This window comes from Electrona antarctica (genome assembly GCF_951216825.1).
Source record: "Electrona antarctica genome assembly, chromosome: 12".
Lineage (NCBI taxonomy): Eukaryota > Metazoa > Chordata > Actinopteri > Myctophiformes > Myctophidae > Electrona > Electrona antarctica.
This window is the reverse complement of record NC_136793.1, coordinates 9,449,347-9,462,237: the sequence shown is the minus strand read 5'-3', so window position 1 is coordinate 9,462,237 and position 12,891 is coordinate 9,449,347. Positions and strand designations below refer to the sequence as shown.

At 45.7% G+C, this 12,891-nt stretch overlaps 1 protein-coding gene across 4 annotated transcripts in view; it reads right to left on the bottom strand.

Moving 5' to 3' along the window:
* The window catches only part of camsap1b (calmodulin regulated spectrin-associated protein 1b), a 63,504-nt gene that overhangs the window by 29,442 nt on the left and 21,171 nt on the right, over window positions 1-12,891 (bottom strand). For 3 of the 4 annotated variants that reach the window (XM_079515486.1, XM_079515488.1, XM_079515489.1), the window contains exons 4-6: window positions 8,638-8,799; window positions 5,962-6,042; window positions 5,158-5,190 (exon numbers count right to left, since the gene is read on the bottom strand). In XM_079515486.1, the coding sequence (XP_079371612.1) occupies window positions 5,158-5,190; window positions 5,962-6,042; window positions 8,638-8,799 (276 nt within the window). The remainder of the gene's footprint in view (window positions 1-5,157; window positions 5,191-5,961; window positions 6,043-8,637; window positions 8,800-12,891) is intronic. The other variant, XM_079515487.1, reaches the window with a different exon arrangement.

The window sequence follows — 12,891 nt, the reverse complement described above, 5'->3', positions numbered from 1 at the left end:
TTGCTGCGTGACTGGCCCGTGGAGCGGGCCAAGTCAAACCAGGACAACTGGGAGGGACACCAGGGAATCACTGGCCCACTTATGGACGGATGGACGCACGCACACGCACACACACACACACACACACACACACACACACACACACACACACACACACACACACACACACACACACACACACACACACACACACACACACACACACACACACACACACACACACACACACACACACACACACACACACACACACACACACACACACACACACACAATTTTATAAATAATTATAGAATTCAAATGGGGCTCTGATCAGGCTGAAACTTTGGGAGTCCACATCAGAGGCGATTGACATCACAAGCTCTCCACATGAAGTCCAAGATCCACATTGGTCCCAAGGTGGTCCCGCACGGATCCTGGGATCCACATGATCCCCCCCCCCCCCCCCCCCCCCCTTTACTGGTGTTAAAGCTTGCCCTCATTTGTCCCAACACTGCAGTTAAAAAGGAAAGGCTGAACAGTCCTCCTATGTGGAGCGGCCTTCATATAAAGTGAAAGGAAGGACAAACTAGCCCTCACCAGCGTCTCTTAGCAACAGGTAAACTAATGGGCTATAGTTAGTGCCAAGTTTTTTTTATTTGTACTATAATTCCCATAGGGAGATTTTAGACCGCCTCATATAAGAACTGTGTTTGAAAAATAAACAATTCATCTCGGCCGATATGGATATGAAGAATCAACTGACTGAGAGAAAACTATAATGTTACTGCTGCCGAATTAGTTACATTTTCGCTAGAAACAGACTATAAAATATGACTGACTGACTGTTGTAAACGATACAGAGACACACCCTGACAATATCGCTGACAGTTTATTTTTGGACCACAATTCTTATACGAGACGATTTTAAGATGTCCCCATGTTATTTTCCATAGAGAAAATCTTCCACGAACCCCTTGGAACCAGGGGATGAGGACTTAGGCACTCTATATGCATAACCGTCCTACTTACAGGCAAGGTTTATTAAATCAGGTTAGGAAGCGAAGACCGTACAGTGGACTCCATTCCTTTCATGTTGCTCCCTGGAAGGAATATCATGTCACGCCATTGCATTTTACCTTTTATATTAAAGTTTTAACAGCAAGTGGATAAGTAAATCCCAGCATGGATCATCATCACACAGACAGTAATGTTGGTCGGACGTGACATATGTACAAGCATCCCTCCTTTCAGTGGCATCACGCCATCTGCTGGGCCATTTGTGCCATACAGTATCTATGATTTGTGCATGTACAACTTCCTGGTCTCAATTGCGTATGTTTCTTTCCTTCCAGGGAGCAACATGGAGTCCACCGTACAGTCTTCGTTTCCTAACCTGATTTAACCCATTTTGACCTGAGATCAGATTCTAAAAATGTTTTCTACATCCTGACAGTTTTCTGAAAAAGCTATGTTTCTATGTCAGTCGTTCTTCGATTTTTCAAAAATAGCAGACCTACAAGCTCGTAGCGCGCCACTCGGTGGCGCGCTATGAGCTTGTAGATCTGCTATTTTTCAATAGCTAAAGCATAACATAATGCTAACACCAAAAGGGTTTCCCACCCAAAAAGGGTTAATAAACCTTGCTTACAGGCCGCTTCTCTACTTCCTTCACAAGTTCACAGGTGTTACCAATGATACTAATTAAGGCTCGGTTCCATTTAGTGTGCAGTGGTTCTCAAACCTTTTAATTTCAAGGACCTCCATAACTTACGGGGCCATTTGGAACCCACTCAAGGACACTTTGAGACCCACGTGGTGTAGCAGAATGTTTCCAGTGAGCCAACATGCACAATAGCAGCACCCTGACTCTGTTTGACCAGGATGGAACAGAGCCTTCATTAGTATCATAGAGTATATAAAAGGATAGAGACTGAACTGGCGCAAAGCTCCGCCCCCCCAGCTATTCATGTCAGTGGAAGTTGCTCAGTGGCGTTTTGAAGCACCCGGAAGACTGCCGGAAGTACCGTCTCAGAATGTCTACTTCCGCATTTGACCACAAAATAATTTTGGTGGTCAAATGCGGAAGTGCAACCGAGCGCTCAATGTTAAAGCCCAGCTGCACGGGGTTTCCCGGTCATGAATCCACGGGTCCGCCTGTAGTCCCTCCTCCTACCACTAGGGCCCAGAGCTTCAATGTTGAATAGCCTCACTGGCCCCTTGATTAGTATCAGCGGGTAACACCTGAAGGAAGTAGGGAAGGGCCCCAAGTTCTTTCCAAAATGGTGTGTGTGCATAGAGCCCATTAGTCATGGTGTGATAACCTGGAGAAAAGCCTCTAGCAGGCGTACTTTGCTCCACCAATGCTAGCTGCTTCAGTGCCAAGAAAGACAATTATTACAGTTTGGAAATGAGACCCTTGGGGCTTTGTAAGAAAAATAAACCCACTGTTTCTCTAGACGGGAGCATTTCTTATCTAGCTGCTACTGTAAACAGCTAACACGGATTCAGAAATACACAGACGTGAGTTAGCCTTCTTCGGCCACTTTGTTTTCAGTGTTTTCAGGGAGGTGAGGAAGAGGTCGAATTGAAGACTCAGTGGGTCCCTTAACCCATTCTGGACGGGAACCCCTTTTGGTGTTTTAACTAAGCATTATGTTATACTTTAGCTATTGAAAAATAGCAGATCTACAAGCTCATAGCGAGCTTGTAGTTCTGCTATTTTATTTTATCGTGAAAATGCGGCACAAATCTTTGAATATATATTCTTTCAGAAATTTCGATGTCAGGCCTAAATGGGTTAAATTAACTATACTGTGCTTTTTTCCCCTTTCTTCTTCTTTGCATTTCTCATTATGTCAATTAGCATAATTAGCAATGAGAACGGCCGCAAACAAACCTAAGCCCACTGATTTGGAAATCATCCCAATATGAAGGACCCTCCCAATATGAAGGACTGATAAAAGATTTTATATTGGTTCTGTAAATTTCTTTTTTTCAAACTCTAAATGTTTATAACCCGTTTTAAACAACAAAAGCTGTGAGATTGTCCTCAAGTCTCTAATTGAGCGAAACATCTAATCAAGGCATAATTGGTGACAACTGTGGTGCCCGATCAAATTTCTGCTCCTATATATATTTGATCAACGGCAAACCCTACAACCCTATAAGCTACAATCCTTCAATCGCCTATATTTGCTATTCATCATCAAACAACAAAGTATATCGAAACCTCCCATCTCCATATTTTAACGTTTAGTATTTTGTTGTTGTGTGAATTCATGCTCTACTACGGTGGTGATCCTACGGCGTCACACAAAAGCATCAAAAGTAGCCGATCCACAAGCTCGAAAACACAGCGCGAAACGACGTAGATCTTCTACTTCCGTGGCTTTAAAATGAACAGTTAACGAATCAATTGGTTAATAATGCAGCAATTACGTACTCGTGCATTCACAGTTGCCATCAAATAAAAAAACAAACAAAAAAACAATCACAACACACACCTAAGACATTATGAGCCTCAAACTAGTCTAGATCTAGAGGGTATCGCAAGTCAAGGAAATTGGGCCCAGTGACAAAATGGGGCGAAGGATAACTGGAGCCAGTCCAAAGCAGACCAAGGAAACGGGTCTACAGGTGAGGTCGGGAGGTCTCCAGCCGGCATAATGGGTATAAGTACAGGTGAGGTCTACAGAGGCCTGGCTTTAGAGAAAGAGACTGCACCGCGTACCACGTCCGAGAGCTCCCCTGGCTCCAGCATGCAGTGGGTCAGCGTGTGCACATCAGGCTGACATTCATACCGTGGTGTACACAAACACACAGTCACACAGTCACACAGTCACACACACACACAGTCACACACACACACACACAAAGCAGAGATACAGATGCTGTCAGACACAAAACTTTGTGGACTCAAAGGAAGGGAGTGATGCTTCATTTATAACCCCTTGTAAGGCGGTGCCATGCGCCACAAATAGCCGATCCACAAGCTCACAAGCGTTGAGCACGCGGCTGCTTGCGGCTGCTTGCGGCTGCTTCCGGTTGCTTGCGGATGGGCTATTTCCAGCATGCGACAGCATTGTACAACAAAGTATAAATCAGACTTGAGAGAGACGGAGGAGGGAGAAAAAAAAGAGAGGACGGGCGGGCTGGGGGTGTGAGGGGGGGGGGGGGGGGGGACAGCAGAAGATCAGTGAGGTGGGACTGTGCCAAGGATGGGATTGCAAAGGCGTGTGAAAGAAGCATGGATTTCCCCTAAGTCTTACTGAGACACACACACACACACACCTGTGTGAGGGACGGAATGAAAATGACAAGTAAAGAATATTGCACACAAAGGGGGAACGTCTTTCAGTCCGTTGTGGTGCATTGTGAGACGAATCCGCCGACACCCGACTGCAAGCAGCACAGAATGACTGACACCCGACTGCAAGCAGCACAGAATGACTGACACCCGACTGCAAGCAGCACAGAATGACTGACACCCGACTGCAAGCAGCACAGAATGACGCCTGATTTATACTGGATGTCGTGACCCGGGCATCGAAAACAGCAGATCTACAAGCCCAGAAGCTTGTTAAATCAGCCACTTCCGGTGCGACACACACACACACACACACACACACACACACACACACACACACACACACACACACACACACACACACACACACACACACACACACACACACACACACACACACACACACACACACACACACACACACACACACACACACACACACACACACACACACACAACTTAACCCATTTTGACCTGTGATCAGATTCTAAAAATGTCTTCTACATCCTGACAGTTTTCTGAAAAAGCTATGTTTCTATGTCAGTCGTTCTTCGATTAAAAAAAAAAAAAACAGACCTACAAGCTCGTAGCGCGCCACTCAGTGGCGCGCTACCAGCTTGTAGATCTGCTATTTTTGAATAGCTACACCAAAAAGGGGTTCCCGCCCAAAATGGGTTAAATCAGCCACTTCCGGTGCGACACACACACACACACACACACACACACACACACACCGCACGCAACTTATAGTATAACTCAGGCTTGAGCATTGGATGAGTGTGCGCACATCGACACAGAACCAAGCGTGCGAGAGGGCGTGGGGGGGGGGGGGCAAGGATGGGGTATGGGGACTATAGCATCCAACTTACAGGTACTAGCTTCCAATACCATTTGGAGGGAGACTATCCAGATAGCAGGGATAAAAGAGGGGAGGGGGGCGAGGGTAAGGGTTTGGGGGTCAGATAAAGGAAAAAAGGAGCAGAGGTCAATAGAGGCTACAGACAAGAGGAATGGGTCTGCTTCCAGGTTAAGGAAAAAGTGACAGAGAGAGACAGAGAGCAAGAGAGAGAGCAAGAGAGAGGTCATAACAACATTGGTGAGGGACATTGGTTATAAAAGTGTGACCCAACTGTTGTCTTGCAGCCAGATGTTCCTTCTAAAGAATGAAGTGGTGAAACACTATCCGGGATGAATACAATATATATTTTCATATTTTTTTATTTGTCCTGAAGCAGCAATAAGGAACTACTGGCTGACACCGGGTTCACATTTTGGGCTCCTCTGGCCCTTAGAGTATATATGAATAGAGATGAAACCCTGAGGCGCAATGGACATAGTGGCCGAATTTGATATGGCAGCGTGGGCCCAAACACATGAACGCGCTGGTCCGTTGACTATCATTGTACAAGTTCACGATGACACGTGAACGCTGAATGCCTGCAATGATAGTCAGCGGCAGCGCGTTCACGTGTTTGGGCCCAATCCATCCCAGAATGCACTCTGTTCCTACCCAGAATGCACAGTGAAATCGCCTCATGCGCTTTTGAGCAACTTAATGCAAGTGGATGGGAGGAGAACTCGGGTGCCGTCTCTATTCATATATACTCTAAGCTCTGGCCCCTTTCTTGTTCCAAATAGGTGCAAGCGGAGGATGGGCGAGCAGCGAGCGTTACCTTCTGGTGGCCGGGGGATTCCAGCGGATGCTGCTTGACCTTGTGCTCCCGCTCTGTGATGTCCCGCATCTTCATGTTCACCTGTGGAAGCACGGAGGACACAAACATTGAAGACTTCAGTGGCGTGCACAGATAGACACTAGGGGGTGCTAGAGCACTGCCCTTTTGGCAATGTGCCCTTTTGAGAAAAAAAAAGAAAAAAACTTTTTTCTTCTTCTTTTTTTTGATTTTTCAAAAATAGCAGACCTACAAGCTCGTAGCGCGCCACTCGGTGGCGCGCTACGAGCTTGTAGGTCTGCTATTTTTCAATAGCTAAAGCATAACATAATGCTAACACCATAAGGGGTTCCCGCCCAAAATGGATTAAGGCAACCGGCCGGTTCCACGCGCTGCACAAGGTGCCCTTTTTTAACTTGAGCACCTGCCCCTCTAAATGTCGCACGCCACTGGAAGACTTATTCGTTTCCCTGGCGCAAATGGGGGAAATAAAAACAACAATGTTTTTGTCAGTCCGAATCCGTGATTTGTGGAACAGCATGAACGTTTCCTAAACAATGAATGAATATGTAGGACTGTGATGTGTAGATGCTATCATTCTATTTTTCTAGATTGAGCCTCGTTTCCCATGTCTAGTTTGACTACTTCAAATACTTTTTAATCTTAAAACAAATAACTGAAAATGGACGATCTACAAGCTCACGAGCTGTGAACTTGTGGATCGGCCATTTTCAGTACAAGAGATTCTTCCATGGAAGACATACTGGCTGCTGCGGAATGGAATCCCAATGACTTTAGAACTTCAATCCACGAATGCTTTAACAATGTTGTGAGTCACATGACTTGGGTCCGGCAGCGTGATCTAGTATGAGAGGGACGACACTAGCGGTGACTCCCATTGCAACAATGGAATGCGGAAGTGCCCATTCTATTTCAATGGGATAGTTCCAATGTTTGGAACTATAGCCCATAGCGCCCCGTTTTGCGGCGAGCTCAAAGCGTGTCGCCACTCTCTTACTAGATTACTCTGGGATCCGGACAGTGTACAAGAGAGAGACTCACACATACGAGAACTGCCAATATGTGAGACATCTCAGTGAAGGATTATAGCTGCTGTGGTAGTTAGCCTGCAGTCCACTGATGGGAAAATGCAATATGAGCGTGTTACTGACCTGTGGGTGTGTGTGCGTGTGCGTGTGCGTGTGTGTTCAAATTGGCAGTCCACTCTCTCTCTAGGTGCTGCCACACTATGGAAAGAGAGCCGCGCACGTTCTCGGCTGTGCGCAGCTTAAATTCTGAGTTTTTAGACAGCTGGTGGATGGAAATTAAGCTCCACCTCCGCGGAAGACTTGCGCGACGGCCAGATTCCCGGAAACGCTCTCCTCCGCGCAAGTCTTCCGCGGAGGTGGAGCTTCTTTTCCATCCACCAGCTGTCTAAAAACTCGGAAAATAAGCTGCGCACAGCTTAAGACGTGCGCGGCTGTCGACCGTTTTGCGCTTAGGTGTGGAAACACTGTCTCTCTTGGCCCACGCCCAAGCAGGGAATACAAGTGGGCCACATCAATGTGCATGACATTATTCACGTGGCACGGTGCTGAGTGAGTACAACCAGCAGCAGCTAAATCCTGAGCTATGCTTGGTTGCACACGGGTGTCACACACCGGAAATAGTCGACATACAAGCTCACAAGGTGTCGCACTGCGACGCGTCGCGAGCTTGTAGATCATCCATTTCCGGAGTATGAATAAGGCCTCATGTCGGAAGGCCACGTGGGTCGCATGGCATGCGTCTTTCATTGGTGTGAAGTAACTAAGTACATTTACTTAAGTATTGTACTTAAGTACAATTTTGAGGTATTTGTACTTTACTTGAGTAATTCCAAATTCCAATAGTTTTACTTCTACTCCTCTAAAACTCAGAGAAATATTGTACTTTTACTCCACTACATTTATTTGAAAAGTTTAGTTACTACTAGTTACTTTGTAGTTTGGGATTATGAACCACTTCAGCCCTGTATACATTTTGACCATTTGAAAATAGCCGATCTACAAGCTCACAAAGCGTCGCATCGGCTCTTTTCTAAATATTTGAAAACTTGAAATGGGACTTTCTGCATGGTGAATACATTCTACTTTTGGTACTTTAAGAACATTTTGATGCCAATACCTTTGTATTTATTACTCAAGCACATTTTGAATTCCAGACTTTTACTTGGGCTTCAGAGTCTTGCTCAAGGACACTTCGACACCAACCCTGGGGGAGCCCGGGTTCGAACTGGCAACCTTGCGGTTTCCATCTGGTCATTCTTCCCCTGACCCCCCCCCCCCCCCCGCCGTAGTTCTACATTGGGGTATTGATACTTTTTAATATATTTCACCCAGTGTCAATTATCTAATGTAATCCTGGGCGCTACACTTCCTCTGCCAACCTGGGGAGGCAGCGGACTGACCTCATGCTTCCTTCTATGCATGAGGAATATGAGCACTATGCATGAGGGTATGGGCACTGATGACGTGGAGGAGAGAACACACCCCCAGCGCCCCCAGTGGGAATCGAACCTTCTAGCTGTGAGGCGACAGCACTACCGAGTCCCGACTGTCCCCTCAGTATTGATACTTTTACTCAAGTAACACAATTGAGTACTTTTTTTCCCCTCCCACCACCGGCTACTATTCGGACCTTGTTGATCCAGAAGACCATGGCGTCCTCCAGGTCAAAGGGCAGCTCCTTGGAGGCGCTGAAGGTGGAGAAGCGCTTGACGCAGGCCACCACCTTCTCGATGCTGATCATCTCCACCGTGTAGGCCATCATCAGGGCGTCGATCATGGGCATGTGAGCGCTCTGCGTGAGGGGGGGGGGGGGGAGAAGAGGAAGGGAACAAAACAGACAGACTTAGGCCTCACTCAGACCTTTGCAGCATTGCTGCATGCTTGTTGTATGAATGCTGTGAGTGTCATGGCCGCCCCAATGCATTTCCAATGGAAGTCACATGGTTTGAGGACTACATTTTGGACTACAAGCTGTTATACAGCACACAAGTGTTGTGTCAGACCATGTGACTCCCATTGGAAATGCATTGGGGCAAGCTGTGTCACACCCTTTGTATACAGCAAGCATACAGCAATCTGTTGTAAAGGTCTGAGTGAGGCCATAGAAAGAGATGGAGAGCACAGTCCAGTTCAATACTACAAAAGATTCCAAGAAGGCTTCAGAATGGACTCTTCCACTTCCGCCCCCCCAAAGATGCCATTGCCTAGTGTAGATTTTTATGTTAGACATTGAGGGAAATTAAGATTCTCAGATTTAAAAGAAAAACTGCGCTTATCAACTAACCAGTTAATCGATCGATAATGTTATCAAAACATATCAATTAATGACTTAATCGCTAATTCCCATCCCTAGTCTGAGCTGAGCTGTTTTTTTGTCTTAGTCATAAAATGTAAAAATCTATCAAATTATTGAAAAACAATATATATATACCCAAGTCAGTGAAACAAAATGTGCTCTCCAAATAACCTCTTTCTAATGCTCGACTCCTTGTGCAGGTCAGTGTGAACTCAGTGGACACACATAGCTCAGGCTTCATTCTGTTCTAATCCCATCAAGAAGCACAGTAGGGAACCCCCTCTCAACGTAGCCCAACACCTGACGTCTGAGTCTGACACAGACATTATTATGGTAACACAGTAGGCATGTGTAGTTTGTGTACCGTGGTTAACCCACTTTGGACTGAAACCAGATTCTACAAAATGTCATCTAAATCATGCCACCAACCCCATCTGAAAATATGTTGTTCCAAAATGTGACATTATCGATGTGGTATTGAAGTGTAATTTTATTTCTGCCTCTTGGCCAGTTCCCACTTGTAAAAGAGACACAGTCTCAATGTGTTTTACTAGTTAACAGTTTGACGCCACATCACACGGAACCCGCCTTTTAATTAAATATCCTACGCTGCCTGGATTGTTTTATTACCTTTAGATCATACGCTGAAGTATTTGGGAGTTTGATCCGTGAAAATCCGGTCCAGATCCGTTCCTCAGTTTGTTTTTGAACGATCGCACCACCCGCCATCTTGCCAAGCAGAAAGGAGGGGGCTGGGAGGCTGTTGTAGTGAGACAAAACCACCGTCCGCTTGCATTGGACTCAATTTCCCAGAAGCCCTAGCAGCCCAGCATAAGTATCGATTTCCGGTTTCTTCGTCATAACATGAAGCTCTCTCTCCCTGCTCCGCGGCAGAGGCGGACTTTTTTTTATTATTATTGATGCGATGCGATTTAGACACATAAAACAAATAGCGGGGATGTCGTATTATGCAGCGGCGCAACACTGGATCAAACAATTCTCGGCCGTCAAACTGTTTTAAATAAAAATAAAATAAAAAAGGTATGTGCACCATGGTAGGCCCATGGTCTTTATGTGTGGGCCATAGCTAGGCTTGGGCAATATACCGATATTACCGTTTACCGCGATATTTTAAATCAATACCGGTAATATCGCAGAGTATATAAATAATACCGAAAACCGGTAATATCGCGGAGTATATAAAACACCACTCAATAATACCGAATACCGTCATAATACTAATATCGTAATTTTACCGTCATGTAAATATGAGAGGAGAGGAGAGGAGAGGAGAGGGGAGGGGAGGGGAAATTTTGACAGGAGAGGGGAGGGGAGGGGAGGGGACATTTTGACTGGAGAGGAGGAGAGGAGAGGAGAGGATAAATCAGCCCGTCAGTGTGATATATTAATGTTTTATTAATAAAACCGATAATCACGGTATTATTCACGTTATCAATATCGATATCAAAAAATCAATATCGCCCAAGCCTAGCCATAGCTTCATCCGTGTGACCTTGTGTTGATGACAGATACAGCATTCAACCCCTTTACTCGTCTCAACAAACACACACATTTAAGTCAATCACTCACCTCGAGTTATCAAATGATTAGTGTCACAAATCGTTTACTGGATTCTACCCAAATTGCCCCCCCCCCCCCCCCCCCTCCCTAGCAGATAAGACCGGGGATTGACATTGTTTTATACCAGAGTTTACGGTTCCGTTAATCATTAAAGGGGCATTCCACTCATTTTCAACATTTTACTATGTCATTAATATAACTTAGAGCTGTTGTGTGGAAATAATAAAAAAAGTCCCCCCCATTCTGTGTTTCCTAGAACTAGAGGTCTGAAAAAAATCACACCCGTGTGAACTGAGTGGTGTAAGGTTTTATATAGCATGATCAGCTGTGGTCTGACGTAATGTCTGACGTAATGAAATAAGGTAAGGTATTATGTAGCCTGATCAGCTCTGATCTGACGTAATGAAATCACACCTGGATGTGATTTCACAACTGGCTTTTTTTGTGCAGAGAAAATGACCATGGTTGCTACGGTCATCCAGTTCACCCGGGTGTGATTTAATTACGTCAGAAATTATTTTGAACATAGCAACCATGCTCATTTTTTTCTGCACACAAAAGCCAGTTGTAGGAGTGGTTTACACCACTCAAAAAGGTAAACATAAAATAAAATAGGTATGTGTACCATGGTAGGCCCATGGTCTTTATGTGTGGGCCATAGCTTCATCCGCGTGACCTTGTGTTGATGACAGATACAGCATTCAACCCCTTTACTCGTCTCAACAAACACACACATTTAAGTCAATCACTCACCTCGAGTTATCAAATGATTAGTGTCACAAATCGTTTACTGGATTCTACCCAAATTGCCCCCCCCACCTCCCTAGCAGATAAGACCGGGGATTGACATTATTTTATACCAGAGTTTACGGTTCCGTTTTAATCATTAACCAAAATACTTCCAGACTACAGAGCACTGCTCCATTCAATGCTTTATGACCCTGCTAGAGCACAGTAATCCAATCGGTGACGGGGGGGGGGGGGGGACAGACAGAACTAACAAAGCTAATTAGAGCTATTCAGAGCGCTCACAGCAGCACTGTCCCACGCGGCACCAGGACAACGAGACGCCGACAAACACTACAAGTGGAAAAAGGGATAACAACGGTAGACAACATACATTACAAAGTCCAATGAATATAGAAGCAGCGAGCGTAAGAGTAAAGTGTGCGTGGTTGCTAAACTGGTGGCTATGAAAATTGTACACAAAGGACCGTACCGGTGGTCGTCTGGCATGTTTAGCATAAGACTCATGGTATACTCGTCATAACATCGTTTAGGTTTATGCATGACAAGCATAAAGCTGCTTCGCCCGGCATGGCCCGGGGGTCATGTGCCGAGTCGACGTGCCAAAACTGCCAAACAGAGTGTTCCGGTTTCGCTCCCTTGAATCTGTAGCGTACATGCGGACTCACTAAACTGTAGTTTAGTCAAGCGAATCGATCCTGCACAGCCAGAACTCACCTAACCCCTGCTCACTATGCTAGGGGAATCGACCCTGCGCAGCCAGAACTCACCTAACCCCTGCCCACTATGCTAGGGGTGGGATGGCTTAGGGTAGAAGACAAGAGTAAAGCAACTTGCAATGCTTGGGCCTGGCCTTCAAAGATACGCGAGAAAACAGGGATACCCGTGTACCTGTCAGACACTACTTCAATTAGCATAAGAGACACACACGGGCATGACACCAGAAGAAGGAGCCCCACTGATCTCACCAACCCAGTTTCGGCACAAAATGGGGTCAAATTTGTTCTACTGCTATGCCGCCGAAATGTAGAATCAATGCCCTACACCAACAACAGTGTGACCTTTACCCTCCTCCAAAACCGCTCTGAAAGAGCACTGGCTGCAAATTAACTGTCGACAGTGCGACTAGGTACTCGCATTTGCGAGTTAAAATATCACCGTGCGAGTTGTCAAATTCACTTTGTAGCACCCGTGCGACTACAGAATTTGACCGTTCAATCGTGATAAAGACAAGGCTCTACAGCAAGTGCACAGTCTATA